The sequence below is a fragment of the Conger conger genome, chromosome 5, assembly GCF_963514075.1.
Source record: "Conger conger chromosome 5, fConCon1.1, whole genome shotgun sequence".
Lineage (NCBI taxonomy): Eukaryota > Metazoa > Chordata > Actinopteri > Anguilliformes > Congridae > Conger > Conger conger.
The window spans coordinates 43,193,954-43,212,529 of NC_083764.1; the positions used below are offsets into that span (position 1 = coordinate 43,193,954).

An 18,576-nucleotide genomic window follows, 5' to 3' on the forward strand; every position below is an offset into this window, starting at 1 on the left:
AGTTCGGTTCAGTCGTTCTAACAGTGTTCTGTAATGGAATGCCTTAAGCATGAGAATTAAACACCCGTGAAGATTATTGCTCGGCAGTAAAGACCCTGTGAAGGGTTAAGCTCCCCCCTTTCATTCAACCTTGGCCTCTAGTGGTAAAACAATGTTAGTGCATGTCTTTGATGCTGGTAGGCAAGCACTGGGCAGACAGAAAGATTGAGCCAAGCTGCTTTCTGAAGATTTTGCTGTCACCCCATATCGGCAGAATAAAAAAAGAAAAAAGAATGCAAGTGGAAACAGAGTGAGGGTGGCTGTCAGCCCCGAAGTGCTATCTTATTTGGGAGGGTTGGATCTGCAGTGGGGAGGGGAATGTGTGTGGGGGTGTGTGTGTGTGCCTGTGTATGTGTGCCTCTGTGGAGTATCTGTGTGTGTGCCTTTGTGTGTGCCACTAAAATTTCCCTCGGGATGAATAAAGTATCTATCTATCTATCTATCTATCTCTATCCATGGTGTGTGTGTGTGTGTGTGTGTGTGTGTCTGTGTTTGTGTTTGTGTTTCCGTTTCCATGTACACCCATAACTCCAGTGTGTAGTCCCCACTTTGCCGTGGGCAGGAAACTCCACCAGGACCGGGCTGCTGACTGAATGATGTTGTCATGTTTTCTCACCTCTCAGTTCCCTCTCCGATCATCGGCGACGGAGCCAACTCCACCGTGCTGCTGGTGTCTGTCATCGGGGGCGTGGTGCTCCTCCTCTTCATCATCGGCGCCTTCTTCATCAGCAGGAGGTGAGACTTGCACCCCTCAATCACACGCCTTTCTCTCCCCGTCCGCACTTTTCACAGAAAATATCTTCAACATGTTCTCCTTCCCTTTCTCTCATGTTCCATTGTTCCCCCGTCCCTCTCCCTCTCTCCCTCTCCCTCCCTCTCTCCCTCTCTCTCACTCCATCACCATTCTTGGCCAGTGCCTTTCTTTGTCTTCCTTAAATCAGTCCACCCCCCCATCTCAGTTTTATAATAATTTAATATTCGAAAATGAATTATACCAAACAAACAAGTTAATATGCCAAATAACTGATGCAATAAACAATAATATACATTTAAACTAAGAAACATATGTGCTGTAAACACAGTAATTGTTATGTACAGAAAAAGGAGATCACCATTCAGTTTTTTCCCTACTTCATTCAAACCAGGGAAAAGCAGAGAGTGTTTCTAATAGAGATGGGATCACAGTACAGAGGGCAATCAAGCCCCCAGCCACAATGGTGATTTATATTTGAGCTCGAAATCTGCTGCCCTACAGACGAATAATTGATAATTATGCAAATCATATTCATTATCGGTTTGTGCTGTGTGGTCACTCACTGCACCTTAGGTAATAATAATAACAACAGCAAGAATAATAATAATAAACATAACAAGAATAACAATTATAGTAACAATAACAAAAATACCAATAATAGTAATAACAATAAATAATAGCAATAACAATAATAGTAATAATAACAATGATGGTAATAACAATAAACAAATAGCAATAATAATAATAATGTTATTGTGATTATTATGTCTGTAAGGAGCTGATAGCTGCTCTCCGTTGAGGCTGGTTTTTGACTGACAGGCACGCTGGGGAGGAGGTTCTGTTGGGTCGGTGGTTTCGTGCACCGAGCCCCAGAAGAATTGAGAACAGCAGGCTCAGCCTTTAAAACACTTAGCATGCAAGCCATCGTACCTCACCAAGGCGCGCGTGCACACACACACGCACACACATAACTACTTGATCCAGTATTTATTCGGCATCCAACCATAGAGCATTGCAGAACAACATGTAGGATATACATTGGCACAGAGAAGGTCCGACACAACCTTTAGCACACGTTAGCCGTAGAAGCAAACATTATTATTATACAAGTAAAACACACATTCCAATACAAAAATTCCAGAGGTACTCATTCTTTCAAGTACTCATAGAGATACGGTATTATATTATGAAGCAGCAGGTTTTTTTGGCAGAAAATGTGGTTAATGGAGTTGAAGTGGAGAAATGGGATGTGTTTGTGGCGAGATTGTGCATTACAGGGATCTGGCTGTCAGCTACTGACAAACTGCCCTGCTCCTCCAGGCTTACAGCTCTCATTGTTCCAGACAAAAGATCCATCTCCGAACAACACAGGAGTTTAATCGCCACCCTTTCTCTTTTCACCCTCTCCCGCTTAATCTCTCTCCGTCTCATCAGATGCTATATCTGTTCTTTTCACCTTGTCGGATAGCGCCAGGTGCTTTTACAAAATGAGAAATAAGCACAAAGGAACCTTTTATTTTGCCTCGGTCTCTGTTGCAGCGGATTAATTTTTATTTTTTTTACCTGCCTGCACCGTAACTAAATTGGAAAGCGATTTCTCCATTTAGCATAGCGTCAAGCCGCACGACATCCAATCTGCCAAATTTTAATCGGGTTCAGCTCGAGATGTGGCCGTTTCATTATTTCCATCTCCATGGCTGTTATTTCTGCTGTTCATAGAGCTGTAATATTATGATAATGAAAGTGCACTTTTCATTTATTCTAATAAATGTGAAGTGAGCTTTTTTGTATGGCTGTCTGTCTCCTTGGGGATAAAATTAACAAACAGAAGCTAATTAGCTATGGTCCTTGTTTTTTCCCCCGGTTCCCGTTACAGCCTTCCTGCCCGCTACGGCGGCTGTGCTAAAGAGGCTCTCGCCGTTTCTTCGGCTGTTTTCAGAGGGCAGGGAATCAAGAAAGGGGGGGGGGGATTTAAGAGGGATTACAAAAGCAGGCAACTCATCGCACACATGCCCTGAGAGCGTACCTGATAATTCCACTTGAGTTCAGTAAGGCCGGGAGGCTGGAACAACAGCTCCTCTGTCGCCTCTTCTCCAACTCCCCGCTCGCTCCGTTTGAAGGCACGGCGGTGTGTGAAGCGCCGCGTCCATCCCACAACCCTCCAGGGCGTTTCCTTCCACATTCCGGGACACCTCTTTCGTCTTACCTGCTCCGCCTCCCCGCCCCGTGACATTCCGGCTCTGCCCTCAAATTATCGGCAGGACGCAGAGCCGGAAACCCCGCCCCGAATTCCTTTAATGCACCCTGGGGTCCTGTAGCAGGTGAATTGACCCCCACTGGATAGTTACAGCTTCCCTCGAGCTCTTCCAGTCAGGGTCTTTGTGTCCTGGCTTCCCTGTTGTCAGGGCCCAATCCCACAGTCCTTTGCTGTTCGGCGTAGGGTCGCCTCAGGGGCTGTTTAGGGTCAGCAGGTGAGGTGGGGGCGAGGTGTGTGTGTGTTTATGTGTGTGTGTGTGTGTGTATGTGTGTGAGTGGGTGGGGTCAGTTGGTGGGTCCGCTCGGCAGGGGATATTGAAAGGGGATTGTTTGAATAGTTCTCTCGTACGTCGCCGTTTCGGCTGAACGGGGGGGCCTTCCTGTCTTTGTTTTCCGGGACTCCCTCTGTGTTTCTCTTTTCCGTTGCTTCCATTGTCCTTCCCGCTGATCCCGCGAGGAGATTAAAGTTACCGTAGCGACGGCCAAATCACACATTCCCGTCTCGCTGGGATGATCGCGCAAACTGTTATTTTTTCATCTCAAATGTACGCCTCGGCCCATATAAAATAAAGCCTAGCGCTGAAACGGGACCGTACGCGGTCACGGGTGGTTGAAACCAGGTATAGCGGTTTCACAGGCTAAAAGGTGATTCAATCCCCATCACTGGTGTTTCATTGATTTTGCTGCATTATGATAGATAGATCTTTATTTATAAAGCAGAAGTTACAAAGTGCTTTACAGAAATGAGCATAAAATACAAAGCAGAATACACCATTTTGAGATCAATTTAAAAATACAAATAAAAGCCGCACAAATTATATTTTACATAACTTTTAGAAATTTTGTATAAGTATAACCCTTCTCCAACAAAATATAATGCACAACATAAAACCAAAATACTCTTTCGTATTTCCTCCAAATAATTGTTTATACACTATATGTATTGCATTTCGTTTGTAAGCTCATGTCATTTTCTTCATAGCGTGAGTTCATTTGATAGCAGGAAATGATCATGTGTCATGTGCAATTTTAACCGCGAGCCTGACCGTTTTTGCTCTTATTCTGGTTAATAGGAGGCGCAAGTACAGCAAGGCCAAGCAGGACGCAGAGGAGGAGAAACATCTACACCCAGGTAAGCAGCCGCCACACGCCCACACGCTACAGACAGAGGGGGAGCGGAGTTGTCATGATGGTAAAGCCCCGTTAGCTCTCATTTGGAGGATGAAGGAAGCTGGAAGGGTGTGAAGGTTTAGTAGGAGGAAATTAAAACAACCTCTTTTCTCTCTCTCTCTCTCTCTCTCTTCCTCTCTTTCACTTTCTTTCTCTTTCGGCAGGTGTGCAGATATACGTGGACCCCTTCACGTATGAGGACCCCAACCAGGCCGTCCGGGAATTCGCCAAAGAGATCGATGCCTCCTGCATCAAGATAGAGAAGGTCATTGGAATCGGTAAGGAGTCCATTTTGTTTATTTTCCGCTCCAGAAGTTCAGCGTATTTCGGTTTCTCAGACTGCCTTTAAGGAATTTCAACTTATCACGAGTGCATTAAAATGTAATTTTCACTTCACTCTGACACGTTGACAGAAGCCACTGACATGGATCCTCTCAGACTTCTTACTAGTAAGGACATTTATAGTCGAGCCTTGTGTAGAAAGAACTCTCCCATTTCAAGAATGCAAAAATGGAGATTTTGACTGCCATCAAAATAATCTTTTACATTTCATATGAAATAATCTATACTTTTTTCATATTAAATGTATTGTGTATTGTATTGAACACAAAGTTCAAATGCTATAATGCTAAGCATGTTAAGGATTTGGTTTTGGTCATTTTGAGGCCCCGTTTATCGTGTAATTAGCATGGCTTTTACATTTTATTTACATGTGAATCATAAGTGAACTCGACGCAAAATGGCCAAGCTGTATCGGGCCTCCAGTAATCATGTTTATAATTGGCATGGTTTACATCCAAAGGAAGTTAATCCATTTTCCTGTCCATACATTCGAAAATGTAATTGCACATCCTCTTCCTGTGGATTAATGGGATACTTCAAAAGCATGTGAAGAAAAACATGATTGCCCGGGCTCTTTAATACAACATGCCCAGGCCAAATAATCAGCAGAAATATCTCTCTATGCGCGTATGAATCCGTGTGTGAATGGAGGGCTCCCTACTGCTGAGCAATGTCAGTGCTCTTGCATAACCCGCCTATCGTCACTGTGCAAAGAGTTGGCGGTTAGCATCAAGCCCCCTGCTGTGCCATGACTTGGCTCAAACACCCCCTCCCCCTCCCTCCCCACCTGCTGTTCAATGAATGGCTGTTACGTTCACCCCCTTCTGCTGTGCCTTGAATGGCTCTTCCGTTTCACCCCTTCTGCTGTTTGATGAAATGTCACTTGCGTTCGCCCCTTCTGGTACATACTGGCGTTTGCCGTAACTCCTTCACCCACGCTGCTTTATGGCGACCGGGCTCTTACCTCCACACCCCTCTGTGCCGTCTGGTAGGCGAGTTCGGTGAGGTCTGCAGCGGCCGCCTGAAGTTGCCGGGCAAGCGTGAGATCTGCGTGGCCATCAAGACCCTGAAAGTGGGCTACACCGACCAGCAGAGGCGGGACTTCCTGAGCGAGGCCAGCATCATGGGCCAGTTCGACCACCCCAACGTCATTCGCCTGGAGGGCGTGGTCACCAAATGTAGGTTCCCTGTTTTTCTTTTATATGATGTTTTCTCTTTCCTAGCATAGATTTTCCAATTGGCATTCAGTTGCCATATTAAAATGTACTGTGTACACCAGGTCACCAAAGTAGCTAGGTGGACGGTGTAAAAGAAATGGTCGAAAGAAAATAAATTTTTGCTGCCAGGGTGTGCGGTTGTCCCTGACTAAAGTGGCTGGCTTTATTGTCCTTTGTCTCTGGCTTAGTTCTTCTGTAGTACTGTACTCAAAGAAGCCCTAGCTGCGCTCTCTACCCTGCCTTGGGCTGCCTCCTCAGTGGGATGTTAGCGATGCAAAAGGCCGTCCTCCCCGCTAATGCCTGATGAAAGGGTCATTAATCATGATGTCGTCTCGGAGTTAATCTCGGGGTCTGCAGCTCTATCTGAGGCGCACGTTTGCCCTTGAGTTTTCACAGCTCTTATTTTGTTTAGTTTTTTTTTTTTTTTCCTGGAGGAAATGAATACCTGATGGTTCACTGGCATACTAAAGTTTATTTTAGTGGGAGTTCGCATTTTTGACGTGTGTGTGTGTGTGTGTCTGTGTGTGTGCCTGCAGGTATGTTTAAAAACGTTGAGACCTGTAGGTTTGTGTTCATGTGTTCGTATGTGTGTTGTAAAATGTGTGTGTCTGTGTCTCCATTTCTATGTGTGTGTGCGTGTGTGTGTGCACACGTGCGTGCGTACGCCGGGGCGCTGGGTGTGTGTTGCACTGCGCAGGGCAGATGAAAGATGTATAAGTGTAATGTATTGTGACAAACACCCAGCCCCACTTCCTGGAGATAAGCTCTGGGCCTGTCAGTCAGGCGGCGGCGGTGTCGAGTGAAGGGTTTGGAGCCGCACAATCCTGATGGCTTATCCGCACTCAGGCCTTTCAACAGCCGAGGAGAGAGAGAAGGCATGGAGATGAGATGAGAGGAGGCTGAGAGCCTGCTTTATCAGAGAGAGACCTGTACAGATTCCTGTATCTGAAAGCTTTGTGGAGAGTCAAAGGGTCTTCCAGGCGTGCATTACCAGGCATTATTCAACACAACATCCACCTTCGGAGAGCAGATCGTATTTTCACTTTATGGTTTTTATCTCTTGTCAGCTCAAGTGTGCTCATGTAGTCAGTTTATATTAATACGTTACACCCTAGTAATTGATTTTTTTCTTCCCCCCCCCCCCCCCCCCCACACATAAACAGGGTTTGTTCTCTCCCTCCGTGTTAGCTAGTTTTCCAGCAGGACTTATTGATAATGTTAAACATGCGTCGTGTAAATAAACACAAAGGCAATGCTAATGAGCGATAGCGGCACTGTCATTTTTACGGTCCCCGGAGGTAATCATTACAAAAGGCTGGCCGCGCTAGCCTCGCCTCGCTCGCGGGCGTAATAAACCCGCACCCTCATCTGCATAATGCAGCCGCTGCTGGGAAATTAAAATGATCATTTCAATCTGCAGAGCCAGCGTCGCGGCCCTGTTGTGTGGCATTGTGCGGGCTGACCCGTTCCAAACAGGCTGGGTCAGCGTTGCCATGGAGCCGGCCTGATTGACGGGCTGCCGAGGAATCCTCCGCAATGGATGCGCTCGATAAACAAAACACTTGCATGCAAATGAGGGGGGTGGGAGGGGTCAGAGGGCAGGAGTTTTCCAGACTTGATTGGGAGCTGTCGTTGGAGCAAGTTCAGGGTCGCTGGAAAACACGCCGAAGGACGGCCGTGTGTAATTGCGCTCTTCCCGAGAGGCCTGCCTTTTTGAAGTGTTTACTTTATACCCGTTGAGGTGTTGTCATTCTGTTAATAAGTTAATGGGGTGCTCGCTTGAGCAGGGGGGGAAGTTCAACTGCTTTTTGAAGCTGTGAGCTTGGCCCGTGGAGTGGTGTGTTGTCGGGAGAAATTTCCGCAAGTTTCTGTTTGGTAAAAACTCGCAGTTCTTAAGCGAATACGCCAATGAAAAAGCGAATGAGACACAAGTGTGTGGATGTTTTGGTTTCCTTTACACGGAAGCCCAAGTGGAACAATTTGGTTGGCCTCTGTTGTGCACAAGTTTCTCTCAACCAGTGTCAAAGGCTGACGCCATTCCACAGCGGCCTTTGAGAAGAGAGACTGAAAAACCTCACGGAGGCCCGTGGAAGTTATAAGTGGGGAATGGCTAAACAGTAACAGCCTGCAGCACAAATACAAAACCTTAACTTGTAAATCAGTAAAAACACAGATTCATGTGAGCAATGTGTATTAAATTCAAGCTGTGTAATTTACCCTACACAGAGATAAAGAAACAAAGTGAGCAGATAACTGAGCAGTAATTGTTTTATAAGTCATTTCTTTTTCTCCTCCAGGTAAGCCCGTGATGATTATCACCGAGTACATGGAGAATGGTTCCCTGGACGCGTTCCTGAGGGTAGGTTGTGCATCACCACGGCAACAAGCTGCTCCCACGGTGAACAGCTTGTCAGTCGCAGGTGTGGGGACGGTGCCGTAGCCGTTATATTATGCATGCCGCGCTCATGTGAAACGTCATTGGTCAGGTCGTTTTTGAGCCACACCGCAGGATAGTGAGGTCATGTCTTTCGCTGTTAGTGATTGTGTTATGAGATCATGAATTACTGTCACTGTTTTATAGATTATGGTAGTCGCACTCATGACTGTGTGTTGTGAATTTAAGATTAGAAATCACATTGCTGGCCTGGACCTCTGTATTTCAAAGTGATGGCAATGACCTGACCTTTCTTGAGCCATAACTGTAGAGCAAATTGAAAATGGGCTTACACTAGCTTATGCTTGTGTGGAGGGAACTTCCCCCTACATTCAAACACATTTAGCTAGTTTAAGCGGTTACGCTGTTCAGTCATTCAGACTGATTCTATAAAATGAACCTTAAGGTTTGTTATGGCTGAATAAATGACAGGAAAAGGTGTGGTCGGAAATTGTGGTGCCCATTTGGAGGTGGGAGCTCTTTTTTAAAAACGCAAATGAACTTCAAAATCCTCACCGTTGTAACACAATCAATCAATAAATAATATATAATGAAAGAAGGTATTTTGAAATAATTTTGTAAATAGAGGAATACCATCACACTCTAATTATACAACATGTTATACCGTTCATGCAAATTGTTGTAATAAAATCCAAACATAAACCTTGTCTTTATGACATGGTAGGTTATATTTACAAACACAAGGCTTGTCCTTGCAATCTTTTTATATAACCAATAAAATATTTAACAAAGTCATGAAATCCTTAATTGCTTTTTGATTACATGAACAGTTGAAAGCTATTTTGAACATTTTTCAACAGCCTGTTTTCCCACAGTTTGCAATGTTCCTGTAGAAAATCTGAAATTAACATCAACATACTTAACATACTTATTTCAAAATGTGCCACCCAAACAGAGCTTATAGTATGAAGAACAGTGGTCATGCCAATCAATCGGGAGCATGTGTGCCAATCATTCCATAAAAATACTATTTGCATTGGCTTGAGGCTCTTACTTACTGCCACTGTATTCAGACCCCCTATTGTCATAGTTTCTCTCAGCCTATGACAGGTCATATACTTGCATCTGAATTAATAATTTGTCTGTTTATGGTTGTACAGTTGAACAAAGTCAACTGTTATTCAGGATGTGCATAACCGTAACATGACCAACTGCTAACGAATGAGTGCAATAAAGCCGTCATTGATCACTCACTCAAAGTTATGTCAAAAGCAATCCATGAAGAACTATTGAGTGCAAAGGTTATGTTCATATCAACCGGACAGGAATGTAGAATATTTTAAAACCAAGAAGCAAGCAAAGCTCAGTGCTTGCATAACCAGAACCAGCAGTTGGCTGTTAGCACAAGTTAGCGGTTAGCACGAGTTTGCAGTTAGCACGAATTAGCAGTTAGCACGAGTAGCATGAGTTTTCAGCTTGAATTTACAACCGTCCCTCAACCCCTCTCTCTTGCTTGCCATCAACAGAAGAACGACGGGCGCTTCACTGTGATCCAGCTGGTGGGCATGCTGAGGGGCATTGCCTCGGGCATGAAGTACCTCTCCGACATGAGCTACGTCCACCGGGACCTGGCCGCCCGCAACATCCTGGTAAACAGCAACCTGGTGTGCAAGGTGTCCGACTTCGGGATGTCCCGGGTGCTGGAGGATGATCCCGAGGCCACCTACACCACCAGGGTGAGACCCAGAGCCCTCTCGAGCGGAGAGCCCAGGGGTCAGAAAATAAAAGTCCTGCAATGTGTTTCTTCCACCCATTAACTCACTAATTAGTTCTACCTCCTGGCGGAAGAATTGGGATGATTACCAAATCCAGGTGATTGGGATAAAGTACTGGGGAGGACTTTTACTTTCTGAACTTGGACTTTCCACCTCTGCTTGTGTGTGTGCGAGGATCACTAATGGTCGCTGGGCTGGGTGATGAACACACTCGCGCGGTCGATCGTATGAAGTGTGCGCGTGTGGTTTGAAAGGATGTAACGGGAGCCTATCAATCGCAGGGAGGGAAGATCCCGATCAGATGGACTCCCCCGGAGGCCATCGCCTACAGGAAGTTCACCTCCGCCTCTGACGTCTGGAGCTACGGCATCGTCATGTGGGAAGTGATGTCATACGGAGAGCGGCCATATTGGGATATGAGCAACCAGGATGTGAGTATTCCCCCTGTCTAGCCCCTCTCTTTCAGTGTTACTCATTAGCACAGGAAAATGCGATGTTTGGTCTGTGTAATTCACAATGAAATGTGAAAGCTAACATGGAGAGGGAAAAGGGTTGAGCTCATTCAGTATTGATTGACGTCCCTGCTGGGAAAAAAAACGGCTCAAGCTAGATTTTGACAGCTGGTAGCTGGTTGACCTGTTCAGATTAGCTCCCAGCTTGACATCGTTTGACTAGCCCAAGTTATGTTTTGAAACCGCTGGCTGTCCAGCTACCACCTCAGACAAGCTACCAGCACTAGCTGGTTGACCAGCTTTATTACCAGCTTGGCTATGGTGGTTGACCAGCTTGACCAACTGAATTTTCAAGCTGGTCAAGCTGGCATAGCTGAATTCTGTGACAGTTTTTCCAATTAATTTTGAACTTGAGACATTTGGTAGAGAAGCAGCGCCCTGAGTCATCTCCTCTCCCCCCTGTCTGCACACAGGTGATCAAGGCCATCGAGGAGGGCTACCGGCTCCCCCCGCCCATGGACTGCCCCGTGGCCCTACACCAGCTCATGCTGGACTGCTGGCAGAGGGAGCGTGGCGAGAGGCCCAAATTCAGCCAGATCGTCAACATGCTGGACAAACTGATCCGCAACCCGGGGAGCCTGAAGAGGACAGGAGGGGAGACCAGCCGGTAGGCCCCTCTCCAGGACTCACATATTCACAAACCTTATATATATGCATACATAAACACATACTCATTAATACATGTACATTCTGTAGATAGACCTATACACTCACTCACATATACACCTGTTCTATATACATACATACATATATATATATATATATATGTATATATACACTCACTCAAAAATACACATCTACCTACACACATACACTCACTCACTGTCACTCACACGTACACTCATATATACCCATACATATGTATTCTGTTTATACACAAATCATTGCAACTAACTTGCACATATACACATGTACACTTATTAGCATATGCATGTATACACACAGGCTCATGTGTAAATGCACACACACGCACACACATTCCCCCCTGCTCACATATATACATGTTATAAATCTACACACCCACAAATAAATGCAAATACGCACAAGCTCATCCATACATGCATACAAATATACACCCATAAATGCAAAGTCACATACATATGCATAATGTTCACAGGCGCAGACACACACGCCCGGAGACACACACAAATTGTATATCAGTGCAGTAAAACTAGCTGGATCTCCTCCTAACGCTCCCCACCCACCCCCTCTCTGTGTCCCCCAGGCCCAACACCACCCTGCTGGACCCCAGCAGCCCTGAGTTCCCCTCCTGTCTGGGCTCCGTGGCTGGGTGGCTCCAGGCCATCCACATGGAGGGCTACCAGGACAACTTCACCGCCGCTGGATACACCACGCTGGGGGCCGTGGTGCACATGACACAGGAGTGAGTCCTTATTTTAGTCTTATTCACACACGGTTGTTATTAGGTCATCTGGAACTTTCTGTTGCCTCCGGAGCAGGCATCAGATTTGTTTATTCGAGCTAGGGCACGGTGGATGTCGTCGAGTCGAGAGCTTATGGAAGTCGTTTGCTCCGCTTGTGAGCTTCGCAGTCTGGAAAAAATAGCTAGCTTATAATCACAAACCTATCCGAGGAAAAGGAAGGTGAACACATTTGTACACATGTATACACACGCACTTGATTTAAAGATCAAAAGATCATCATGAAAATGCCTTAGTTCATAAACAAAAAGTTGTTTGATTATTCCACTAACAAATATTTTGTTTTTGTATGAATACACATTTCTTTACTGATCAGTGCTGTTTTCTCTTATGTACACAGGGATGTGGCCAGGATAGGAATTTCCTCAGCGGTGCACCAGGACCAGATCCTGAACAGCATCCAGGGAATGCTGTCCCAAATGCAACAGATACAAGACAGGATGGTTCCAGTTTGAGCCACGTGAACCATGTACAAGAAACAATGGAACTATTTACCTCATTCATGCACTTTAAATACATAAAAAAAGATGTAAAAAAAAAAAAAAAACATGAAAGGGAGAGAAGGGAAAGGGGAAAAGCAGCACTTTGATATTCGTTCATTCCTTAATACTTTTGACTTTGGGATAGATCTGTACTTTTGCTGTGGAATGAAATTCTTTCTGGAACGTCACACTCGTCCATAGCATTTCAGTGGAATTGGACACGTTTTTTCCCCTGGATATTTCACCTGGACATTGTCTTTATTTCTATCTGTGTGCCAGCATAAATCGACCTTTGTAAATTGTGCCATAAATAATAGACTCTTTCAGCCGAGCCAGATAAACTTACAATCACAGTAAAAGGTTTTTTATTTTATTATTTCGATGTTGTGATTGTTGCTTCCCTTGTGTATGTTTTGCGCTGCAACAAAGCATATACGCTCAGGACTAACTGGACACATTTTCGATGAGAAACTCTTAATGCGCCCACCTTTTCCACCTGAAAACTGGAATGTCTCTCGCCACCCTGGAGTCTGCCTGAGTGTTGTGACCTGTTTGGACATCTTTATGGAGCTTTCTGGAACATTGGGAATGAGGAGAGCAGAGCTTTTTCTTTCTCCATTATGTCTCCGTTCATCAAAGGACTCACTTCTGAATCATCACAGCACAGTGGTTTTATGTTGGTTGAGAAACAAGATGCCTTATTCCTGGAAGTCCCATCGTTGTTGAGTTCATCGTTGTTATAAAGTAAGTAATACTTAAGCTTGTGTGTGTGTGTGTGTGTGTGTGTGTGTGTGTGCACGCGTGTGCGTGTGCGTGTGCGTGCGCACTGCTGGGGGACATGGGTATATACATGCATGGGATTTTGTGTGTCTCATCCAGTTTGAATCTGATTTGCATATGCAAATTCATAAAAAATGTTAGTTTCAGATAAAATGTTCTTCGCTGGATGACTGGGTGGTAGTTATTTTTAGCATAGCAATCACAGCTGAAATATTTGTTTACATAAACACTATGCAATGTTCCTCCCTGCAATTTTCAGCTATTTGCACGAACGGCTTGATTATGGGAATGGTTTTCACCAGGTATCCATAGGCCTGAGCAGATCTGAGCCGATCCTCTTTACATAATAACAACCGGCATTACATACTGCAGCTGGATTTTTAATACAGAAAGATTGGCTGAGTCCCCTGGTCATTACAGACCATATATTTTCCACAGCTTTTCCAAACTGTAGGAATAGCACACTGTAAAAACTTAGGGTTAGGGGCCGGGTTCATCCCAGCGGCCTATCAAAGTGGTTCTTCCCCAGACTCTTCAGGGCTGAAAGGGGGAACGTTATTCTGATTGGCCCCTCTCATTCCTTCTCGTTTCTTCCCTCCCCAGTGTCTGAACCAGTGACCGGAGTCCATCGCCGTGGAAACCTCAATCTCTCCGGCTGTCCTTGAAGCAGGGCAAACTCCACCGTGACTGGAGCCCTCCGTCTTCGTTCTCCGGAAACTTCTCCCGTCTCCGATTCCTAACCATTCCAACAATTTCCCAGGATGCCACAGGTCCACGTAGAATGTAGAGTGGAAAAAATGTATCACTTTCAGGTTCGCAGCCGGAACCTATTCCTATATATATGTAAACAGATTCTGCAGATTTTTTCTTTTTTTGACTTTTTGTTGCTTAATTTTAATTTGTATTATGTTTACATGACACTGATGCAGTGTGTGCGCCTTCGTACAAGTGTCTGTGTGTGTGTCTGTGTGTGTGTCTGTGTGTCTGTGTGTCTGTGTGTCTGTGTGTCTGTGTGTGTGTGTGCGCGCGCGCGCACCTTGTGAACCCAGTCATGCTCTACTCTGCCAATGTGGATTCAGTTGAAGGAAAAAAAACAACTTGGATTGATTATTAATTTAAAAAACAACAACACGGTACGTTGCTGTAAATCCACTGATGCGTCAAGGAATGACATCATAGATTCAATGAAATCACTGTGTGAAGAAATTGAAATGGATGCGCTTTTCGCTGCCACTATAAAGCAAAGACACTGGGAAATTGTGTTCACAGCGATGCAGTCTCTCCGCGGGGATACTGCAAGAATTGGCTAAATCAAGCCCCCACACTTAGCGTTGGGCATTTGCATTGGCATCAGTGGTCAACAGGAATTTAGTATGACATTGTAAAAAAGGCAAAATGTTAGCCCGTGACAAGCATTTCTGTAATCCCCATGCTGTTCATCATGCGTGACATAGAAGCTGAAGAATCAATAGGGATGTATACTGTGTAGATGATGGGTTGTCACTTCAAGTACTGATCTGCAGTCATTTTGACTGGTGAACTTTACATGACTTTTGGTCACTTGGTTCTAAGACCAGGGGCCATAAACAGCTGTGTTTCAGCTGTGAAACACAGCCCAGCTAAATGGATTTCAAATTCAAAGACATTGAGCTATTCTTTGAGTTACAAGTTGGACACATACAGTTTGTACATTGTGTATCAGTTTAAGGTATATGCAGGAATGTTTTGGGGGAAATATTTTGCTACATGTTTGTCACCTAATTATCACATTTCTTTTTTGTTTTTGTTGTTTCCATCAAATTCTGGTCAACAGACGGTTTCTTTTAAGGTATGCATTTGTGTTTTTGTTTTACATGTGACATGTTTCATGCCATATTCAGTTGAGTTTTATTTTGCCTCCAACTTGATTGTAACATGCATGGACTGTCAGAGAGAGGAGGCGTGTTCTGTACAGTACATTTCCTTTGAATTTATCATATGAAACATTCTAACAAGACGTGATTTTTATTTTGTTGTGTGAATCCAGGTGCCATATGATCCGGTAAAGTAGGTTTAACATTGTTTCGCATTTCTAACCTTACTGTTGTTGTTTTTTTTTCCATGAATTTAGGTACATGTAAATTATGTCATTTATTTATGGTCTTTTATATCTAGTTTGTAAATTGTAAAATAGCAAAATGAGGAAAATAAAGGTCTGCCAAGTGTGTTCTTATTTGTGCAAAAAAATCTTGAATGCTTCAGATCCAGAAAGGACACCAACACACAAGGGCATATTACAAAGGGTTTCAGTAGCTACAGTGAGGTCCTATGACACCTGTCAAGGCATGACCTTGACATCATTGCTTTTATCATAGATGTAATACTCTATTATGAGAATGGATTCTTTATCCCTGTGGAAGACTGGTTTATGGGGTTCTAAAGACACGCATGAATGCATTTCACATTTCGACTAAGTATGACATACTTTAACATCATTTTAAATGTATTTTAATTTGTCATTTAGCCAATGCTTTTATCCAAAACGACTTGCAGTTGGTTCGACTAAGCAGGGGGGGCAATCCCCCCTGGAGCTATGTGTGGTTAAGAGCCGTGCTCAAGGGCGCAATAGCAGCACTGATCTTATTGATGCTACACCGGGGCTTGAACCACCAACGTTTCTGGTCCCAGTCATGCGCCTTGGCCATTAGGGTACATGCTGTCCCACGATATAAACTACAGAAGTGTTTCTGAATGTGAGGAGTTCATCAGTTTCACAAAATAAACTTTAAAAATGATGTAACCAAATTAAAAATTTAAGAATAAGATTAATTATGTATATGTTTGAAATATTTAAATGATTAAACATTCATGAAATATTTTCAATATTTTTCAATTGATTAAATATTGATGAAATGTTTGAAACATTTAGTAAATGTTGAAAAACTAATAGTACCATAAGCTGCAGTATTTCTATCTGAAATATATTGATGTACAATTTTGGTGCATGGTAAACAAAAGTAAAACTGTAAATAAGACGGCTATTATTTTGTATTTCAAATGTTTAAAAACTAAAGGCGGAAAGAGTCATTTTCTGCACTCTGAGGGAAAAGCATAAATAAAATAAAATGTGTTTTATATTGAATTGGGAATTATAGCAAACTAAGGGCTGATCAGCCTAAATTCTGAAGGGTTGCAGTGTTTGCTGAGCTAAACCCTGTCCCTGGAGGATTGTCATTTAGTAGGGTTTCTTGGTTTTCCCAGAATGGTTTTGATTGCAGGGGGGTTGCTGTTTCAGTTGAATTTTGACTCTCTCACTCACCCACTCTTTCTTCCCCCTTCTCTCTCTCTCCCTTTCCCTCTTTCTCTCAAACACACACTCTATCGTTCTCTCTCTCTCTACCATTCTGCATCACTCTCCCTCCCCAAAGTCTTTAACACAGCGTTCCCTCCCTCCCAAAGTCTTGAGCGCACTCTATCTGCACCTCTTACATCATCAGTCTTAAGAGATTGCTGTGACAGCTTTCTCCATCCCTTTCACTTCCATTCTCCCTGCTTCTCGCTGGCACACTCCGCTAAGCCCGCCATGTCCTGCGCTTCACCCGAACCATCTCATGTTGGGTTTACATCTGCGCTTAATTCAGGGCGCGCCTGGCTCCAATTCATGCGCTTTCAGCGGGGAGCATAAACACACGTGGTGTTTGAAGGGCGGACGTGCCTCTGGGGCGGGATCGTTTTCAATGCGAGATGCGCGTTCCCTCCCTACCCGAATACCGCCACCACTCCCCGCCCCCGACGTGCGCGCTTTGATCCAACGTTTGTGTAAACTTCGGCGTTGATTGTGAGTAAACGATGCTTGGCGGGCAGATATGTGGAAAAAAAAGCCTCAAAAAACAATCCGCCAATCACGCAGAATGCATGCCTGTCGAGGTGCGGAAACCCTGGCTCTAGGACTCGCCCCGTCAGCTTTCCGTCCGAGATGACTAGCGGCTTTTCGGGCTGAATGCTGCCGTTTTGGCACCGATGCTGTATGTGCATTTAATCAGCAAACATCTGTTTCCCACAGTCGTAGCAACAATGACAAAATGCTGATTGCCCAGCTCTTTGATGTTTAAGCAGGGTAAAGGTAATTTTACCAGTACAGTTAATTTAGCATCAGCAGTGAGATGCTTTATTCTGACAATCGTGTTATCAAGGAATGCATAAATTAGAAATCAACAGTAGATTATTGTGTAAAAATGTTGGTGCCGATCCACTGGTATGATTGCACTAGAGCACCATATGCAGCAGTTCTGTCTCATGGGACCAGACTTTTTCTGGTGTTTTTTCTACAGATAAGGAATTTTCTTGAAGTTTCTCGAGTTCACAATCCATGAAAGGCCTGAACCACAGCCCCATCATGAATATTTAGATTGAGGCATATGTCTCTAATTGCAGAGGAAGTTGCCTTGTTCCTGTTTGTATAAGAGAAATTTGCAGTGATACGGTTGGATGTATACAGTCCTAGAACACTAGGTAAAAACTGCTACGAGCTGTAGGGAAGTCTGCAAACTGCAAAACCAGCTTTTCTTTCATGCTTCAAAGATCGGGGAAGATGGGCAGCAATTTTATTCTACCTCCAGGGTATTGCAGATCTCCTGGTGTCCTTTGCTTTCTTTGTAGACACACTCAGTGTTCAATAGCCGTCATTAATGAGGAGGAGGACAGACATGAAAGACTATTCTTTAAAAAGACAGCTAACATACTGCGCACCTGGGTCATAATAATGAGGTCAACAATGAAGGGCACTCAATGCAGCCAACTACAATGGAATATCTACAGTACACCTCCCCAAACGAAATCATAAAATAAGTTAAGCTCATTTGAAATTAACGATGAGCTCTTCCCAGCCGGTTTGACTCCTTTGGCTGCAAGCCCGCTAATTAAAAGTGGGTTTTTTCTTCCGTGAATATGGATACCATCTCCAAAAAGGAGTGTAACTAGGTACTGAATACACGAGTAAGCATTTCTGCAACAAACTTCCGAAATAGCACAAAAGCCATTCCTGGGGCACATTAAAAGAGCGTATACTTTATAACCAGAAGTTTTCATCTTTACCCAATGATAACAAGTCAATTGAGCACTGCGTACCAATTTAAAATGCATTAAAAAATCATTTTCACGTTAACAAATGATTATTAATGATTACAAATTGTTGAACACATATGACGGAATAATAGCACCACATTACTGGACCATTATGAAAAAATATTTCACTTTACTGGATTCTGAGAAACCAACAGCACAGAAAAATTGACAGAAAACTTCAGAAATTTCTCAGTCAAGCAGCGGGTGACTGGTTGCGAAAGAAGGACAGTCATGAATTGGCAGGAATTAAATCGCTTTAAGAGACGTCTCGGTCTTCCAAACTCCGCTGCGTTCCTCCACTCAAACTTG

General features: G+C 44.1%; 1 protein-coding gene across 1 annotated transcript in view; it reads left to right on the forward strand.

Moving 5' to 3' along the window:
* epha4a (eph receptor A4a) overlaps positions 1-15,376 on the forward strand; it is a 42,662-nt gene extending 27,286 nt beyond the window's left edge. Inside the window, exons 8-18 of the mRNA XM_061241188.1 lie at positions 663-774; positions 4,123-4,181; positions 4,384-4,497; positions 5,554-5,739; positions 8,076-8,137; positions 9,700-9,909; positions 10,230-10,379; positions 10,874-11,067; positions 11,686-11,844; positions 12,243-13,128; positions 13,768-15,376. Of these exons, the coding sequence (XP_061097172.1) occupies positions 663-774; positions 4,123-4,181; positions 4,384-4,497; positions 5,554-5,739; positions 8,076-8,137; positions 9,700-9,909; positions 10,230-10,379; positions 10,874-11,067; positions 11,686-11,844; positions 12,243-12,357 (1,361 nt within the window). The 3' untranslated portion in view covers positions 12,358-13,128; positions 13,768-15,376. The remainder of the gene's footprint in view (positions 1-662; positions 775-4,122; positions 4,182-4,383; positions 4,498-5,553; positions 5,740-8,075; positions 8,138-9,699; positions 9,910-10,229; positions 10,380-10,873; positions 11,068-11,685; positions 11,845-12,242; positions 13,129-13,767) is intronic.
* The last annotated feature ends 3,200 nt before the right edge of the window (positions 15,377-18,576 follow it).